Source organism: Xenopus laevis, chromosome 6L (assembly GCF_017654675.1).
Source record: "Xenopus laevis strain J_2021 chromosome 6L, Xenopus_laevis_v10.1, whole genome shotgun sequence".
Classification (NCBI taxonomy): Eukaryota; Metazoa; Chordata; class Amphibia; order Anura; family Pipidae; genus Xenopus; species Xenopus laevis.
Genome location: NC_054381.1, coordinates 21,729,892 through 21,750,257, shown reverse-complemented (window position 1 = coordinate 21,750,257; position 20,366 = coordinate 21,729,892). Strand labels below are relative to the sequence as shown.

Here is a 20,366-nt window from a genome sequence, read left to right as displayed (position 1 = left end):
GAAAATATATGCTTTAAATAAATGAAGTTCCACAGACACACATACACAACATTAACATTTAATGCTCTACCTGCTGGGATTCTAACTTCCCTTTGTTCTCGCATAGAATGTATATTTTTACCGTTTTTTTTTTTTACATTGTTTTCTCGGCCTTTAAAAAATCCCTTAATATTCCCAATGAATATTCCAATTACTCGCCTACCATTGCCTTGTTTGCCGTGCGCCAGGCAATCATTTCTCGGCTCTTTTTATCCGGCTCCTAATTGTCACTCAATCTTGACTCTGAGCCACAGAGCTGCAATAATGGATTCCTTGTATTATTCCTTATGAAATCTCTCAATAGCAGCACTGCTTATCTCTCAGACTTTGAGAAACGAGTGTCTAAGATTGTCTTGTCAGGTTGTTGTTAAAAAGCTAGTCGGGCAGGCTCAGAATGTTATTAAGAGACTTGCAATACCTTTGCTGTACCAATAACACCAAACAGAGCTGTGCTGGGATTTATTTACAGGGCAGTCATAAATTCAGAATTCAGTTAAATTCAGTCGGGCTGCCTGTATAAAAGTAGGCAATCAACTCTATGACTTTCTCATGCTGTCCTTTTAACACCAGTCTTATTCACAGATAGAAAAATATTAAGTAGTAATACCTTTTTTGTGGTTTACAATGACCTTACAACACGGCGCCAGAAGTGATGTCTTATTATGCTACAAAGAACATTAAAGAAGACAGCTCGCAGGTGAATTGAGTTTGAGTCAACTTTTTTTTCCCTCTTTTTATTTCCAAAATGTTGGCAGCTTTTCTGCCCATGTATGGGGCCAGTGTCAAAGTGGGGTGTCCATGGGGGGAGTTGCGCTATCGGTGCATGAAGCTCCCAGAAAAGAGAAAACGTAGACTGAGATTGGCAGGGGTGTGTTTTTTCCCCAATGTCTCACCAGTCCAGTTCGACCCTGTATGGGGCCCTACTGTGAGCCCACCTGGCCAGTATCTAATCATAATTCAACCAGATGGTAATTAGGCCAATATTTTCCACCACCAGTGAAAGATCTGCTCATGTGTCAATCTCACCAATCGAGGGGATCTGATAATGGGATGGGGATCTTATAATGTGTAACCACCCTAACACTAATGGCAGTTCTGCCTCAAACTATATGGATCTGCTGCAAATGTTTTTATTATGCCTATAAACAAAAGATCATGTAAAGCTTCTAAATATAGAATTAAAGGTGCCATTAAAGTCCCATTGCAGTGAACCTTCATGTACATCACAAAGGGTAGTTCTGCCTGGGGCAAGAAGAATGTGTGTTCTCCCACCCAGCAGCAAATTCTGTTTTATATAGATATATATAAACCTGCATATGTTACCCTGATTTCTAGCCTGCATTCTGGCCATATGCAGGTTTTAGCAGACTGGAAAACGTTGCACTTCAGTTATATTAGATTATATCCTACTGTATTGTCTGGTTGATGCTTTGCAATTGGCTGTGACCTTGTGACATCAGTTCATTCAGTTAGAACTCGGCATCGGCTAATGGGGCCAAGGCCCGGCATCAACCCCAGTCCAAGACACTACAGAATAACAATCTACTGTTACATTCCCGAGTTACTTAGAGGTTTTTTTTCTCTGTGTTTAAAATAATAAGAGGCTAATTAGGGAGCAATTGTTCCCACTAGAATGCATTCGCATAGCACCTTGCAATCCATTAAATAAATTGTCTTAACATCACCTTCTGCTATTGTAACCTCACAATGCCCTGCTTAAAGGAACAATATGCAATGTTACATTTAACATATTTCCTATTTTAGATTAATTGCATGGAAATAGCTGGGGGAGATATTTGTATTCTCTGGGGGAAATGTAAAATGCATATTGTTATGAAAATAATTAGAATAATAAAATCCCATAACCCCAATTGTAATTTCGGTATAGGCATTTCTAATGGGTAAGACTGGGGTGTTGAATATGACAAGTCTACGAGGTATTGGCAGAACAAAAAGTTCAGAATCTCTGATGTTTTCATATTACCCAGGACCTGCCATGCTGATTACTTTGACCAGGGCATTCTCCATAGACTTCAGAAAAACTATACACGTACAGTAAATAATGACCTCAAGTGGTGCTATTCTAGTGGGGTTTATGCGGAATGCCATGGAAAGAACACACGTTGCCCACAAAATACCTATTACTAGATGAAAAAAATTTATGTTTTTGTGACCAAAACCACATGTTGCTCCCCCCTAACTCTTAACAAGGTTCCAAATATATGAAACTGTGGTCATGAAAGTCATTCTTTCTCTTATAGTCGTTGGGATATCCTACAAATGATATAAGCATTTACAATCACATCTTACCCTGGATCTCAGGCTGTTTGGATATCAAGTTGGGTTCCCCTTACACAGTTCTTGCCCCCATGAATAGGGCCAGCCTTACTATTTTGAAACAATTATATTGATGATATAATTCAGTGGCTACTCCCATACTGACCTGTTTTGAAAACTTCATAGCGGATTGAAAATCCAGCTCCGTGGGTTTCGTAGTCAGAGACAAAGCGGATGAAGATAGAAGGTCCAGTGGAGACTAGGGGGGAAGGAGCAATCTTTCCGCAGTATTTTCCTAATAACTGACCATTGGCATTGTCCCCGTCAATCACTTCTACATAGTCATATCTGCAGGGAAACACAAGTAAGAGACTGTTTACATAATATGTTCGACACATTAATTACAGTTTTTAACATAGGAAACTGGTGGGAAATTAAAACATAAATAAGTTGCCAAGCTAAGGTATGAGCAAAATAAATGTATTGCAATGTGTATATATATATCTATATATATATATCTATATATATATATATATATATATATCTATATATATATATATATATATATCTATATATATCTATATATATATATATATATATATATATATATATATATATATATATATATATATATATATATATATATCTGTCCATGAGTGTCTGCACTCTAATGCAAAAAAATAAAAATTTTGTGTGGTGTACAGCCAAGCGAAATATACAAAAATCATTATCAGACTGGAACACCCTATGAAAATCTATCTATTTCGGTCCTTATTAGGACTTTAGGAACTTTTTCCAAGGCCATAGCACAAAAAATCATGTCATTAGCAGCTCTCCGCATCCCCCAACAACTAAAGAACACCAGGATTTATTACTAAAAAAGTAGACGACAGATTGTTGACATCATTGTTGACAGGGGACGGTCCAACCAATGTTGATATTACTACGATGATGATTAAATAAGACCACAAAATGAGAAAATTACTCATTGTGAGCACTCAAAAAACAGTGTCACAGCATGGATCATATTTAAGCAATAACAATTGACTCCTGTTATTATGATGAGGAAGCACATACTCATGACATGGCTTGAGTCTTAGACACAGTGTCACCTCAAAACACAAAGAAACCAAACTGATTCCTGTTTTAGTTTATTGCGACAGTTGGTCTCCTGGTACTTCAGAGTTCATCAAAATGCAATCCCTGATGCCAGTCCTAAAGCTCCATGGATAACAGGGTAAAATTTGATTTCAGTCTCCCAAACACTTATGGTTCTCAAAGTATCATGGCCCTAACCACCACAAGTTCCTAAATCTACTGTGTCTGGGTTTGTGTTTTGAACCTTTTCGAATCATGGCCCTAGTCACCACTGGTTCCTTAATCCACTATATGTGGGATTGTGCGCTTGACCCTTCCTCTGCAATTTTATTTCTTCCGGACTTTAAAGATCAAATTATTTGTAACCATAGGGCCCAAGGTCCCTTTTAACCTCTGCAACCCCTATATATCTATGTGTCTATTACAGATAGATAGATACATAGATAGACAAAGACACACAGATGATGGACAAAGTGATAGATAGATGATAGGTAGATAGAAAGATAATAATTAGATAAATAGATAATTGATAGATAATAGATAGATAGACAATAGGAAGCTAGAAAGATAGATAGATAAATAAATAATATGTAGAAAGATGATAGATAATTGATAGATAATATAAAAATAGATAGATAGATAGATATATAGATAATACTGAACAAAATCTCACCATTGTGATGTCACAATCTGCAAGATCATAATGATATCAGTTTGCAGGGTAAGTGTTGCTATTACTCATGGGTTACAGCTGTATTATTAGTGACAGTAAGGCATTTTTTCCCCCATGCAGAATGTTACCATCATGTAGAATGAAATAAAAAAATCTTATTTCTCCAGAATACGCATCTGGAAAAAAAAGCATCTATTTTAAAATGAAATTAATCAAGCCATTTATGTCTTGAGTTAAAAGAGTAATGCGATTTTTTTGTTTCCCTGTTTGTCCTGGAATCGTATTTCTGCACAAAGTTAAGGCTGTAAAAGTCAAGCTCCGAATCTATTTCCATAATAGCGAAATTGCATCCCTCGCAGGCAGCTCTCCTGCCATCCAAGACAATAAATGTATTTATGATGGTAAATGCCTTCTTCGGCAATCTTGTATCCAGTCCCTCAATAAAACAAGATGTATGTTTATCAGCGCCCCATGGGATTTTAGCCGGGGATGATATCACTAGTTAGAGTGGAAAGGTAATGGTTTCGGCTATGGTTAGAAAAAAAAAAAAAGAAAGAAGAGAAAACATGACCTCATCAAGTTAATTTCAATTCCAGTATTGCTGAGCATCAAAAAGAAAAGAAAGTGATGGGGTCATAAACATTAGCATATGCGAATTATTGAATCCACTCCAATTCATCTGATACATGGGACTTATATAGCCGCCATTGGTCTTGGTGCCAGCCAGACATGTCGTGTTATTGCGAATTCATAGACAAGGGGTTGGGAGTTAAAAACTATTAAGGACTTTTTGCATGCAACGAACAATGCGCTTCCCTCGGCAATAGGGATGGCACACAAGCTGCACTTAGATTATTTCCCAATAAACTCACACTGGCCATAAAAAGAGAAATGATTTGCAGGCTTAAGGCTTACTTCCTGTAATTCTGTGTACTAAATGGCAAAGCTACAATTTTCCACAATCCCTTTGGCAAAGGCCCTTAGCATAAATCGTATGCCTTTCATTGGGTAGGTTCATGCTCATTAATGCCTGATCTTATTTCATACATTGTTCTGTTTTATTCAGAATAACTTGCTGTGTTGCTAGAACTCTAAATGAAAGCTCACACAGAACTCGTGCCAAATGAAATAATAATAAATTCTCATGCCAATGATATCCACGATAATGTGTACAATTGCATTAAGGTTCTTGGGGGGTTGTCAATCATCATTGCTACTTCTGAATGCCAACACTGCCACCCACGTCTACCACTATGGTTAGCAGCCATGGGATTTTCGGTTTGGAGCAGTAATATCGATTTGTATTGCAGGGTTGTTTAATATGATCATGTGGGTCCCCTATCCCACAGCAAGCTTTAGACACACCGGAGGGATTTTGGGTGCATGTTGATGGGACCAAGAAACAGACTATTGCTATCCAGAGCAAGACAAAATCTGCCGTAAGAATAAGTTAGGGAATAAAGTGGTGGCCCTTCAACTGGAATATCATTATACAGGTATGGGGCCTGTTATCCGGAATGCTCAGGACCTGGAGTTTTCCAGACAATGGGTCTTTCCGTGATTTGGCTATCCATACCTTGAGTCTGCTAAAAAAAAATTATTTAAACATGAAATAAATCCAATAGGGCGGTTATGCCTTCAATAAGGATGAATTATATCTTAGTTGGTACTGTTTTATTGTTATAGAGAAAAAGGAACAATTCATTCAATTTAATTTTTTTTTTAATTATTTAGATAAGATGAAACCTTTGGGAGATGGCCTTCCCATAATTTGGAGTTTTCCGGATAATGGGTTTCCAGATAACGGATATCATACAGTATATACAGTTTTAAAGTCAGTATAGGCACTAGCAGGTTTCTAGAGCCAAAAAACTGCATTATAATATTACTATGGGAAGCAATTAATAAGTATTGTTTTATTGACTCTTGCTGAGCCTTCTATGACTTCTAATATCCATGTTTAGTTGTTTGGAAGTGGCAGTTAATGAAGGGCAGCGAGCTGGAAATAGTTGAACTTTTTTGAAGGAGGAGGCACTCTGCCTTTCTATTTGGCCCTGGGCCCCTGTCCTCTAGTGCTGGAACCTGTTGGCAGGAATGAGTAAGAATGACGGATGAGAAGGTAGAGATGGGACAATACTGCAGAAACATTTATTTGATCTCTAGTTTCCTATCGAGGCTGAAATTGGCATATTTTAGAGTAAAGCGGGGTCAACCTGACACGTATCATGGGGAATGAAAGCCTGGAGAAGACTAATGGATTCAACTGAAATTGAATCAGAAGACGGGTTAGGAGGGCGGCAGGACTTCATCAATTATATAAGTGGCCTAATAAGAAAACTCTATAATGAAATTAAACCATTTCAGGCAACGGCAGCACACATTTTCTTTTTAATAAAGGAGCTCATGGCAGGTTTTTATGTCTCAGCAACACTAAATATATTATATTCTGCTGTATCATAAGCCAGAAGCCTCAGCTTTCCTATGCATTAGCTGAACTGGATTCCATTCATTGCAGAGTAGCACATGCTGCCTTATAGTCCTGAGCTCTGGCTGTATCTGTGTATCAGCCTCCGGCTCTTTGCTAATGATGCCAGGTGAGCTCCGCACTGCAATTTCCAATGGAAAAGTTGGGTCTGACAGCTAGCTAGCAGACAATGCTGAATATATAGCACAAGACCCAACACTGTGCTTCAAAATATGCTTAATAACACAGGGAGATGTATTTGGGGGCATATCATGCCTTAGCAATGCGGCAGAAGAAACATTAAAGGGTTGTCTACATGTCTTGCAGTTAAAGCAAACTCTTTCATCCTTATCTATAGAGAGAGTCAGGCAAGTAAGGGCCCAGCAAAAAATTATATTTACAAAAAAGGACCAGGAATGGATAAAGGACCAACAGACAATTAAGAGATATATCTCATTGGGAGATATATGAATGCTTGGGAAATTTGTCCTACTACCCAAGGAAACATTAGTACAAGTGTGGTATCCATTATCCAAAAAACCCTTATTTACAAAGCTCCAAACGACTATTTTACATTTTTGAAAATGATTTTTTAGCAGACTAAAGGTGGCCATAGACTATCTTTCCTGGAAAAGATTTTTCCAGGAAAGATTGTTCACTTCCATACACACATGTAGAGCTCAATCGTCAGATATACAGATAAGAAACAATAGAATTCTACTTCTATCTGATGATTCAGCACTAACAATGGATGTTGTTCAGGTGCCTTCAAAGGCTCTTGATTAAAAATTTCCGGCCAGCCCAAGTCTTCTGCTGATATGGGTCGGCTTGTCTCCCACCATACACACACCGAATATCGTACTTAATTTTGTTTTGTACAATATTATCGGTGAGACTGCGGCCATAAGGTTTGAAGATCCAGAATACAGAAAACTCCTGATCCCGAGCATTTTGGATAACAGGTCCCATACCTGTATTTGCTTCCGCTTATGGAAGACTTGCATTATCCTTTCCCTATGATGACTCCCAAACACTACACAGGAAACAATTCCATTTTATCTTTACATTAACTCCCCACGCGTGCCATTGACTGAAGTTTAACATGGAAATATGCGCAGAAGGAATGTGCTGAGCTTTCATTCTCCCTTATCTGTTTAAAGAAAAATAAATGGAAAATAATATTGCACTGTGGCTTACGGGATATAAGTAATTATTGGAACAATTAACCAAGTTGGTGTCTTCCCGACGGAAGAGTATTTTTATGTATTCAGACATTTTTATGACCTGGAAATAAAGCCTAAGACTAAAAGGCAAAGGCCTGATATTCTCAGCACCAAATCCGGTGCGTCTCATGCGTTCCAGAAATCGACACAAACACAAAAAAGAATGACCCAGGCGGGATAAGAAGCCCTGATCTTGTTTCCATATGAAATTATGTTTTGTAATAATCCTATTCAGAGGCAGACAAAGTTTAATTTGGAAAATTCAATGCCTGTGTACAGTATCAAGTGTGTTTCCCTTTCCTCCGCCAGGCATGCAATACATACAATATGTCTGCACATTCTGCTATGATAAATAATGAAGTTCAAGAAGGGGTCTCTGGCAGACCCATCTGCACAAGCATGCCTGCCATTACTGACAACACCAAATATCATCATTTTAGTTACAAGTATGCAACATCAGATGCTACCTAGTCGGGACACATTACGTTCCAGGGGTTCTAATGCATCTCAACATCTAGGATTGTAGTTGTTTACTGATCTTCTACATAATTGTTATTATAATTCTCTAGAGCAGGTCTGCCTTTAGTGGAGGGCAAGCAGAAAGGCGGCCAATGCAGGCACCACTTTATCTGGGGTCCCTGCTGTTGGGCAGTTGCATGCAGTGGTATTGTAAGGAAACTGCATTGTCCCCCAAAATTAATCATTTTATAGAATCACCTGCAAAAGTAAGAGGGGTGCAACTATGGGTCCCCGGATCCCCATCAACAACTCCCACAGATACCCTTAATATACACCCAGGGGCACCTTGTCCCTACACCCCATCTCTGCACCAGCATGCAATATAAAGGCAGGGAAACTGTGGGAACAGGGGAACAGCAGTGTTCTTGCAGGGTCCCCCATCTTAGTTGCTGCCCTCTACAGCTATACCACTGATTCCAACATGAATTGCATTTGGTCATGCTTTAATTTTTATGCGATTCTTAAATTTATCTAATTATCTATTTTCAGCTTAGAATTTAAAATATCTGGTTGCTAGGGTGGTACCTACCATAGCAATCGGGCAGTGTTTTGAATGATGGGTTGGAAGATAGATTGGAGATCAAAAATACAAGAAATAAAGGAATAAAGGTTTCCTTGGTCCTGCATTGAACAGAGATTAATTACCCTTTTCTGGGGTAATTTTTCTCTTTTAAATTGTGCAATTTTGAAACCCATCGATCAGGCAGTATCTTCAGCGATCGGAAGAAAGCCCCATTACTCCTGTAAGTACAGTGTCCTAGCAAAAAAATGTGCCATCTGTTATGTATTAAATAGTCATTTGCAGAATCTCTATCATAGCCAAGTATTCCTTCCCGATAACCTTCCATGCAATAACAGCTTTGTCATTTAGATCTTCTGCCTCTTGCACAGATACATTTGGATTAAATGTTTAGGTCCAAAAGTTGAAACGACCAAAAGTTTGCTATTTGAACAGATGGATGTTCTGGATATGTCATTTATTAGAGCAATGGTTCTTATTACTGCGGCTGTGACTTCACAAACAGTATCAATGAGCTTATAACAAAAAGTGAAGGATAGTTTTCTGCTCGTCCTGATTTCTGTTTGACTTGTATCTGCATCACTCCTGTCGGTCATACTTTGTCCTGGATTAAAATGGTTTAAGTTGTTAAGGCAACTGTGCAGCTTTAGAATACTGGAGCATGGATAACCCTCGACATTCTGGGGGGACCAAAATCTCTTACATTTTTCTTAAAGCTCATCAACTTTACAGAAACCCTCCACCCTATTCTGATCTACAGTTCTGGATTGCCCCACCCATGTACCTGCAACGTTCTAATCAACACAACTTTCACTAGGAAAATTAGTACAATCAATATGGCCTGATATTGGAAATTTGTGGGTGATAATTGCTCTCATGTGCCATAAACCACATCCCAAGGAAAATAGTCTAAAACAATCAGTCAATTTGGTCCCTTTCTGAGAGATTTCTGAGTATAGTCCTCAGAATGGCAAGAGAATATTGCCTTTGCCGTTACTGGAAGGACTTTAATAGCTGAAGAACCTCAGGATGAGCCTCTATCCTGTGTTACTATTGACATCTTGCACAATTAAATCTAATTTTTCACTCTATTTAATCTAACATCGATCAAAGTTATTATTAAAACTGTTCCAATGTCAATTCTACCACCATCAGCCCTAACTGGCACCCAGTCTGTACTTTAATTTCTTCCACCCCCTACTGGAGGTTTCCTGCGCCAACACAGTTAAAATAACGTAATTAGCACAATTAGACAGGAATAACCGTTTAATTGTGGAAATAAAAAAAAAAAAAAATCTAAATCCATTAAGTGTCTCCTTTGATGTACCCAACTGATTTAATGATTAGAATTAGTGCTTTTAGGACGTAACGCTGAATCTCGGAAAGCATTTTTTAATTAGTAGGATAAGCGAGCGAGATGGGGATCCATGTGAATGTGGAGCTGGGAGAATGGTTGGCATTAAAATAATATCACGATCCTGTAATTCTTTTTTATTTCAATGAAATAGTAGAGCTGATTTGTGCGGCCATTAAGCCCCACTGCCTCTGGCATTCCATTTGCTAGGTTTTAGCCACTGATTAATTAGTAATAATTGTTGGCGCGGTGGGGTTTATTAATCACTTTTCTATAGGAAGGACCTTACCAGTAAAATGTTCCAATTTACAACAGAATTTACAATGGCAGAGGAACGAGAAGGTTTGGGTTTAGCACATTACAAGGTGTTGGAATGATTGCAGCAATTATGATTTTTTGTAGGCCCCCGACCTTGTAATTAACCTTTACTGTACAAACCAGTAATGCTTGATGCTTTAAAGGAAGAACTTACTGCTAAGCCTAGTGATAGGCCTATCAGCATGATGTAAGTTGTCCATTCTCTGTACTGGGAATCTCCAGCTGGTGGCTCACTGCGAAGTTTTGATTAATCGATGTCTCGGCCCATCCCCCCAACGGGCAAATTTAGAGTGAAGCATGTTTTTTTTTTTAGGGAAATTTGCAAAAATGACAATTCACAGGGACATTGCCAATAAACTTAAAGGAGAATAAAACAATTCGCTAGCGAAAAAGCTCAGCTAGAAATATTTTGTGCCGTTTCGCCAGGTGCTCAGGGAACGATCATTAATCTGCAAATTTATCAAAGTGTAAAATGTCACCCTTTTCACCAAAGTCTATTTCACCAAGTTCTATTTCTGACGTAGGTGCACGAAGTATGGTGGAGCCTTCCAAAGCGAAGATTTGCACGCAAGTAAATTTGCCCCCAAGAATAGTATAGTGTTTATCAAAGGTGAGGAGTGATTTCAGTGGATGCAAGGACAGAAGGACCTGATGCTTTGACATCATTATAAAAATCTACCTAGACTTTCCACGTCATAAAACCAGACACCCTCATACTGCCTGGTTTTTAAGCATGCTTTTTCACCAAGAAATATGATATATTGATGATAAATGGGATAGAACGTGCCTATAGCACAGAAACTATATCTGCAACTTATTGACTCATTTATGACCATTAGACCATAATACATAGAATAGTACCCATTCACAAATATGTTGCGGTTGAATGTGTTCACCTATTCTAGTCTGTGCCAGTTTTTGTGCAGCTTTTACACCTGTCTTGAGCAGGCTCCTTTTGAGTAGTGCTCCTATATGTGATTTCAGTTGAGCCAGATAAATATCATGCGGGGGACACATTGCTACATATTTATGATAAAGGACCAAGTTTTACGGATGCAAGTGGCAGGGGACACAATTTTTGGGGTGCCAAACTACACTGGAATGCCTGGAGAGAACGCTGCATTAAGGTTAAACATGGTTTACACAAGGTTGATGAACAAATACTTGTACGTATTATTACATGCAAGTATTTATAGTATTAATAGATATTATCTAAGGATAATGTATTAATATCACCCACTCCTACAATACCCTTTGTAGAAAAAAAATGACAGTCAGAATTCTGTTTCCCCACGTTCTGGCACCAGGCCATGTGCCCTATTCAAACAAGCTTTGTAATGCAATGAGCTATTGAGGAAGATAGCCAATGTTGTCTAATGAACTGTTCCATTCCGCGTGTCCAGATGATGTATAGGTTCTTCAAGGCTTGTTCTCATTTTCAACTCCCTCAGCGCTCAGCCTTTTTATCGAAAAAACAAAACAAAAACGCTCATTCAAAATCCATTGGCATGAAACTGGTTTTTAAGGAATGGCAGCTTGTTGTTGCTACTGGAGACTGGCGACGGCGGGGGGGTTTGTGCAAAATTGGGTTAATGTTAATCTTCAAACGTGAGAGAGAATCCGCTATTGGTGATTAACAAGAGACTTGTCTTGTACTATTGTACGTGGGCAAAGCCAAGAGACTTCCCTCGACGTAAACACTTTCACTCCACTAAAAAACCCATTTGTTTTAAATAACTTCCCCTCCTCTTTCATGGCAACTACAAAATGCTAAAAGGCCTCTTTACATGATTGAAATGTATGTCGTCTTTATTAGCTTGTGCCATATGGGAATTTTAAGGTCAAATGCTCTCCTCCTCCTCCTTTTGCCCCCACTCGCCTTTTTAACTTGTTGGAAAGGTCTTGGCTTTATAGAGTCACGCATGTTCCTCCTTGAAATGTAAAACCGTATGTGCACTTTGCTTAATTTAAATAAAGATAATATTTTATTGGAGCTGAGAATCGACCCTTCTTAGCACAGTAGAGTTTCTAGCATTAAATGCCAGCAGACTCCAGTGTTGGGGAGAAATAAAAAAAAAAAAAGAAAGAAATCTGATTTATTGTAAAGCTTTAACAATTGCTAGCCTATTTGAGAGTTCTGCCAATTTCCTTCCTCGGGAGATTTTCATTAAAGTGATTTATATATAAAACTTTGCAATATGTATATTTTTCAGCAGGAACATAACAGTTTGCTCTTCCTTGGATTTAATTGCCCTGCAGAAGTTGTAATTGGTTTCCAATGACATCATAATATTTTGAATATGACCATATGCAGCATGAGATCAGATACTGGGCAAAAGCTGGGAGCACAGGAGGCCCACCCATTCTGTATGAGAATATTGCATAGGGGACAACTCTTGGTTAGCTGGGGCAAGGGATGGCTCAATGGTTAAAGTTGGTCTTGACCGTTATCCATGTGCTACGGATATTTGTTGGTTCGGGGACCGGGCCATTATATGGTGCATAAGTGTAGAAGTGAAGTTACCCTTCATTTACTGCTGTTTGATTGTTCAGCCTATTTGGTGAAATGATCAGAACAGTATGAATATATCAGTATGCTCTCCATTGGTTTGGCCAGCAGGCTGTTTGGTCAGATATTGTAAGGGGTTGGTGTAAGGCTGTATTATTGAGATCTATGTTTCTGTTCTAGATCGAAAGCGTACTGCTGATCAGGCCATGAATGTTTTCCTCTATGCTAGTGATCCCCAACCAGTGGTTAGTGAACAGCATGTTGCTCACCTAACCCTTGGATGTTGGATGCTCCCAGGTGCTACTAGTGGCCTCAAAGCAGATGCTTATTTTTGAATTCCTGGTTTTTAGTTGCATAAAAACCAAGGGTGCTGCCAAACAGAACCTCCTGCAGGCTACCAGTCCACATAGGGGCTACCAAATAGCCAATCGCAACTCTTATTTGGCACCACCACAGGTATAAAAGTTTGGGGACCACAGCTCTATGCCATTCGGTCCGGCATCCTGGGGGCTTGGAGCAATGATAGGGGATGCTCAGTCTGAAGGCCAGTTAAGACTTGGGTAGAATGCATATTTGGTCTTCTTGATACACTAAAAAGCCCACTTTGAAGGTCATAAATAGTTAATTATAGGCCACCTTGAAGGCTAATTATAGTTAATCTATAGCCTTGTTATGAAAGGAAGTAAGAAGGCACTGAACAAAGGTTGGTTCCTAAAGTTGGGCTTGGGCTGAAAAAGCTTGACAACCACAGCTCTACTCTGTACATAGCAAGAAAGAAGTTTCCAACTGACAATTTGAGCGCAGACCCCTATGACTTATTCTCTAAAAGCTTTTCTTCTGTGCCATTTTCCTTCGCCAAGATGCAATTCAATACATTCCACTGTACATGGACGGTTATGGATTTAATATTACATTTTTTTAAACCCCCGTGCCAATATTACTTATAACAACAAAAAAATGATTGGATATTTTTATAAATAGGCACTCTACGGGTGACTACAGAAAGTAACCTTTTTTACAAAGCTTTTAAAAGCCAGCAGAGCCTTAGTCACCGAGCAATCCATAAAGCTGCCAAGTTCAAATTTTTAGCTATTACTGGAGCAATAATTCTTCTGTATTTCGTTATGTGGATTTGACATCCTACCCTCTCGCTAATTAGGATTCCAGCCTAAGCTATTGTAACCCGATGAGAAAAAAAATAATTTCAAACGGCTCAGGCACTTGCCTCCCTATAGCAAACTTAGCTGCTTTGTCACAACCTGGAATACTGTGCGCTGTAGAAGAAAGGAGAATAACCAAACTAAGGGACGTTTATGCAATAAGGTGATACCAAGACAATTATTATTGTAAATTCCCCTTTAAAAAAAACCAAATAAGACGAAAAAGAAAAACCCTTAAGGTCAATGGTTTATTGAACACGCTACTTGTTAAAGGGAAATTAAATTACTTGGAGATGAAATTGACTAAAACAAACAAAGAAATCAATGCAAATTGATTGAATGAAAAGGATTAAGTACAGCAAGAAGGAGTTGGGTTTTACTAAAATCCGACGCTTAATGCTGAGCGCCCCTGGAGATGCTCATTTTCTTCAACTTTTTGATGAGTACTCCAAAAATTCCCAAAAATAATACAATATTCTGTTATACAGTATCTTGGTACTTTGCCCTGCATTCTAAAAAAACCATTAGAATTATTTTAGGAGTGTGTGTGCCTATTGTAGGTGCTAACCAAACTTGAAATGGGTTGCTATAGGTAACTGCCCATGGGCAAATTTGCCCAGTGTTGATAAATGAGTCCCAAAGTGGTTATCAATTGCAAGATGGTAGAGGTATTCATACATGCACAAACAGAAAATTATTATCATTAAAAGAATGGGTGGCAGTGTTTGTATGTTCTCCATATCTCCAGTTAATCCAGTTTCCTCCCACTATCCAATAACTTACTGGCAGTTTAACTGGCTCCTGATAAAACATGTAGCAACCCAATAAATACTATATTTTATATGATAGAACCAAATTAATGCTATTAACTATTACGCGTCAACAAGAATTGTATCTTTTGTTCAACTTTAAATTAACTTTAAATATAAAGTAGAGAGACAATTTGCAACTGGTTTTCATTTTTATTTATTTGTGGTTTTTGAGTTATTTAGCTTTTTATTCAGCCGCTCTCCAGTCTGCAATTTCAGCAATCTGGTTGCCAGGGTCCAAATGACCCTAGCAACCATGTATTGATTTGAATAAGAGACTGGAATATGAATAGGAGAGGCCTGAATAGAAAGAGGAGTAATAAAAAGTAGCAATAACAATACATTTGTAGCCTTACAGAGCATTTGAAAGCTGGAAAGAGTCAGAAGAAAAAACAAACAAAAAAAAACAATAAAAAAAAGAAAAAATGAAGGCCAATTGAAAAGTTGCTTAGAATTCGCCATTCTATAACATGCTAAAAGTTAAATTAAAGGTGTACATTTTCAGGAAATCTACAGCAGAGCAGGTGCTTCAGTAATTGCAGGCAGATTCAGGTGTTTAGATTTCAAGAAAATCGACACGATTGATGTGACCTAAGGGAAAGTATAATGGCCCATGCATAGCATAAATGCTTCTTCTAGACTGTTGAGAAATAACAAAGGTAGAGTGGAATCCCTCAGTGTCTATTATAGTGATGAGGCTATTAGAGGATTTTTAAAGGCGGCAATAACAATTTAGATTATAAACCTCTTTACAGTAAATCACTGCTTGGCCATATTCATTATAAGAATCCTGAATAAATATGGTTATTACTCACAGTTAGCCACTTTTATGTCAACTGTATATACTGGACCATGCAACCTCAGGATTTATACTGTATGAATGGTCTATGCCCACCTTTACTTATAACAGGGATCAGCCAAAACAGTTTTTAGCCACCCCATAATTAAGATAACATATCTGCTCAACTTATTGCACTTCTGCTGTTGTTTAGTTATAACTCCCTGAATCCCCTGACAGCCTTGCTCTGGTCTGCCAGCTCTACTATAGGCTACTATAGGAAAACTATTATCCCACTGATACTATAGGCACCATCTCTCCCTACTATACCTGCTATCCCACAGTCACACTCCCTTACCAGAGACTATTATCCACTGTTACTATAGGCACCATCTCTCCCTACTATACCTGCTATCCCACAGTCACACTCCCTTCCCAGAGACTATTATCCCACTGTTACTATAGGCACCATCTCTCCCTACTATACCTGCTATCCCACAGTTACACTCCCTTCCCAAAGACTATTATCCACTGTTACTATAGGCACCATCTCTCCCTACTATACCTGCTATCCCACAGTCACACTCCCTTCCCAGAGACTATTATCCACTGTTACTATAGGCACCGTCTCTCCCTACTATACCTGCTATCCCACAGTCACACTCCCTTCCCAGAGACTATTATCCCACTGTTACTATAGACACCATCTCTCCCTACTATACCTGGTATCCCACAGTCACACTCCCTTCCCAGAGACTATTATCCACTGTTACTATAGGCACCATCTCTCCCTACTATACCTGCTATCCCACAGTCACACTCCCTTCCCAGAGACTATTATCCCACTGTTACTATAGGCACCATCTCTCCCCACTATACCTGCTATCCCACAGTCACACTCCCTTCCCAGCAGGCCCGGATTTGTGGGAAGGCCATCTAGGCCCGGGCCTAGGGCGGCAGGATTTTAGGGGGGCGGCATGCGTGCCCAACCACACCAACATTGGTTCAAAAACACTGGGGATGCACAGGAGATACAATCTCCATGAAAATTTGCACTAATAAAGGGGAGGGGACAGGAGCGACAAATGGCAGTGGGCCTAGGGGCGTCCGCTATGTAAATCCGGCCCTGCTTCCCAGAGACTATTATCCCACTGTTACTATAGGCACCATCTCTCCCTACTATACCTGCTATCCCACAGTTAGAGACTATTATGCCACTGTTACTATAGGCACCATCTCTCCCTACTATACCTGTTATCCCACAGTCACACTCCCTTCCCAGAGACTATTATCCACTGCTACTATAGGCACCATCTCTCCCTACTATACCTGCTATCCCACAGTCAGAGACTATTATGCCACTGTTACTATAGGCACCATCTCTCCCTACTATACCTGTTATCCCACAGTCACACTCCCTTCCCAGAGACTATTATCCACTGTTACTATAGACACCATCTCTCCCTACTATACCTGCTATCCCACAGTCACACTCCCTTCCCAGAGACTATTATCCACTGTTACTATAGACACCATCTCTCCCTACTATACCCTACTATACAGCCACAGTCCCTTCCCATAGTTGTTACTATAGGCATTGCTGACCTATCTACAAAGTAAAAAAATAAAGAAATTAACAACTGTTACTTTGAAAGGCCTAGAGATGTGTACAGCAGTACAGTTCTTGCAGCTTGGACACCCAAATAATGCCTCTTGATGTTGCTAAACTGAAGTTCCCTGGTGGCGGGATCCAGGCTGTTTTTTAGGTAGAGATATCTGCCCCCAACTCAGAAGGGAGCACTTGGCCTCTTTAGTAGGAAAGGGATGCCCAAATTGCAACACACCAATTTAGTTGAGCTACAACATCTGTAAACCCCGACCAGCTGAACAAACAGGAACCGTGTCAGATGTCCTGGTATCTGGCTAACAATGTTATTAACTTTGATATATAGATTTCAGCTTGGACACACTTAGCAGTGCTACAGAGTTGATAATCAGATGCAACAGAACATCAAACAGTACATGAAAAAAACCCAGTACCTAAAAATGTCTTGCAGTTTATTGTCCATGTATGCATTGGCAGATACTGGGCTTTGGACTGATTATTAACATCTGGGAAGTATGGAGGATGGAGCTGAGAATGTTTGGAAAATAACATGACCTCCAGATAGACATCTCCTGTGTGTAGGGTGAACGCGGACGGCTCCCACAACACATTATTCCGTCTGTGCCTGACTCTGTGCTCTGTAATACAGTAATGATCTCACCCCTGGAGAGCCATAACTTAAGAACTGTTTAACATTTCGAAATGTTACCTAGTAAACGTCCAGTCCATCATGTACTGCTATATTTACACCAAACAATCCGCCCATCCCAAAACTTCCATTCCAGCCAGAGGCCCTCAGCCAGCAATTACTCCCTTCTTGCTCTCTGGATGTGTTTTTAGTTACGGATTAATATTGTGAAATATATTTTTTAATGGGAAATGTTTGGCAATAAACTTGGCTTTGTTGGCTGAAAATTCTTTTTTTTTTACTTGACTCTTGCTGTTTATTATTGTTCATTGGTTCACTGATAAGCAATTCTATTAGTAATTTAGTAGAGATGAGAAATGATTCTTCATGTACAATCTCACTAAATGGGCAATAATTTTCCTCATTTTGGGAACAACCCATTCCCCCCGCTTTATAGAATATACTATTGACTTTGGGCTGTGCAATTTTGAACAACAGAAGTTTGCGTGCAAAGTTTTGGAATAAATGGGCCCCTTTCGGCATGATAACCCTTTTTTTTCTTTCAACTTTGTTCACCCCTAAATATGGCCCATAATAAGGCGAGCAGTTTGATGATAACATTTGGAAAATACATTTGAAGTCTCTCTACTGGTCTAGGTGTTTTGGCATTAAAAACCCATTGTCACAGGCAGAGGCTATTGCTTCATGCATGAAGAGTACAGCTGTACAAAAGCATAGCTCTTCCCCAGGTGGTATTCCAGAGCGAGTTTAATGGCCGCAAAGCCCTGCAAAGCCCCGCTGAATCCAGTTAGCACCTCATTGATGTGAATCAGTTGTTTAAAGGAGCCCCAGATATCACAGTTCCACCTGTACGTTATTAAATATTAAAATGTCTTGTGGAAGTCATGGTGATGGGAATAGACCAGAGCACCAAATCTGGTACGTTTCATACGCCTGATATTATTTGCTAACCACCTTGCTAACCTCAGTGAGTGCCTTCGAATAATATTTCAAGTTATGCTTACCATCAGGTCCGGACTGAGAACTAAAATAGGCCCTGGCATTTCAGGTACACAGAGGCCCAATTAGCCCACATAGAGGCCCAAACAGCCCCCACCAGCCGAATAAATAGTGACTTTCTATGGCACTATGGCATTATAGCTGCCCCTCTGGCATTTGCCAGAATCCACAGATTGCCAGTCCGGGCCTGCTTACCATTACACAAGGTCTCTGCTATAGGGCTATTATACTCTACAATTCCTGTTGAGTTATGTTTGTAGAGGGGATACTTAGGAATACATATATTCTCCTGTACTAAGTTCAGGCATAGGAAAAGCTAAGCAAATAATATTTTTTAAATTACTTGATGTACCTTACAGTGTTTTTGTGTTCTAAATTAAATGTGCTGCTCAGCTATACAAGAGAAGGTTGGGAATTAAGGTTCTCAATGGTCATAAATCCTCTTAATCCAGGTAAGAAATTCTCTATTTTAGGGTCAGGTACCCATGTGGACTGCCATCCTGCAGAAGACTCTGTTTGGCAGAATACTTGAGTCTTTATGCCTCCAAAGTCTTCATGCCAGGAAATAAAAAACGAGAACTTGCTTTAAGTCCATTGGGAGGAACATCAAAGGGTTTGTTGATCCCAAGTCACTGGTTGAGGATCACTGCTCTGGGGAATGTTGTGGCAAGCACTTTCCAATGATTAACCAACTGTCTTTAAGAAAACATTGAGGCATTGATGTCCATTGGTGGGCAAAGACTACAAATGGACATCAAACACATTAGTGATTGTGGTGCTAAGTAGAGCAACCTATGGTCGTGAACTTTCCTGTGATGTCAATGGTGTCTACCAGCAGGGTCCCTCCCTCATTGGAGACAGCTAGGGTCACACTAGACTTAGTTCGAATATGGGACAAAGTAATTGGCACAAAAATTCTTCTCGAAAACAGCCTGAGCCTGTCGTAGATTCAAATAAAATGATCACTGGTTGCAGTTTCCCCTGGAATTTGCAGGGAAATGGAGAACAACAACAGCCAGCGGCTGGCAATCTGAGCATCCCCAGTCCCCATCTGCGATAGAACTAAAACTCTCTACTATTTCCAGATTTCCCAAGGACAGTGGGAATTGTAGTTAAGCCTAAAACAGAAACTTGACTAATTCCCTTGCCTGAAGGAACTCAAGGACTTGTTTAATTTTAGAGTTGCTATCTAGTGAATGAGCTCCTTTAATCTGTCTGGAGATGGCAGTAAACAAGCTGTCGGCTCAGATGGGAAAATGATTTTTTTTCTAACAGAAAAGGCAGCATTTGGAAGCTATTGTAGACAGATGACAAGACTGGCATAAGGGGAATAATTCAGAATCCAGGTTCACTTAGACTCAATTTAACAGG

At 39.4% G+C, this 20,366-nt stretch overlaps 1 protein-coding gene across 1 annotated transcript in view; it reads right to left on the bottom strand.

The window, feature by feature from the left end:
• The window catches only part of LOC108718763 (neuropilin-1-like), a 112,466-nt gene that overhangs the window by 68,688 nt on the left and 23,412 nt on the right, over positions 1–20,366 (bottom strand). The window contains exon 4 of the mRNA XM_018267183.2: positions 2,483–2,664. Coding sequence (XP_018122672.1) covers positions 2,483–2,664 — 182 coding nt within the window. The remainder of the gene's footprint in view (positions 1–2,482; positions 2,665–20,366) is intronic.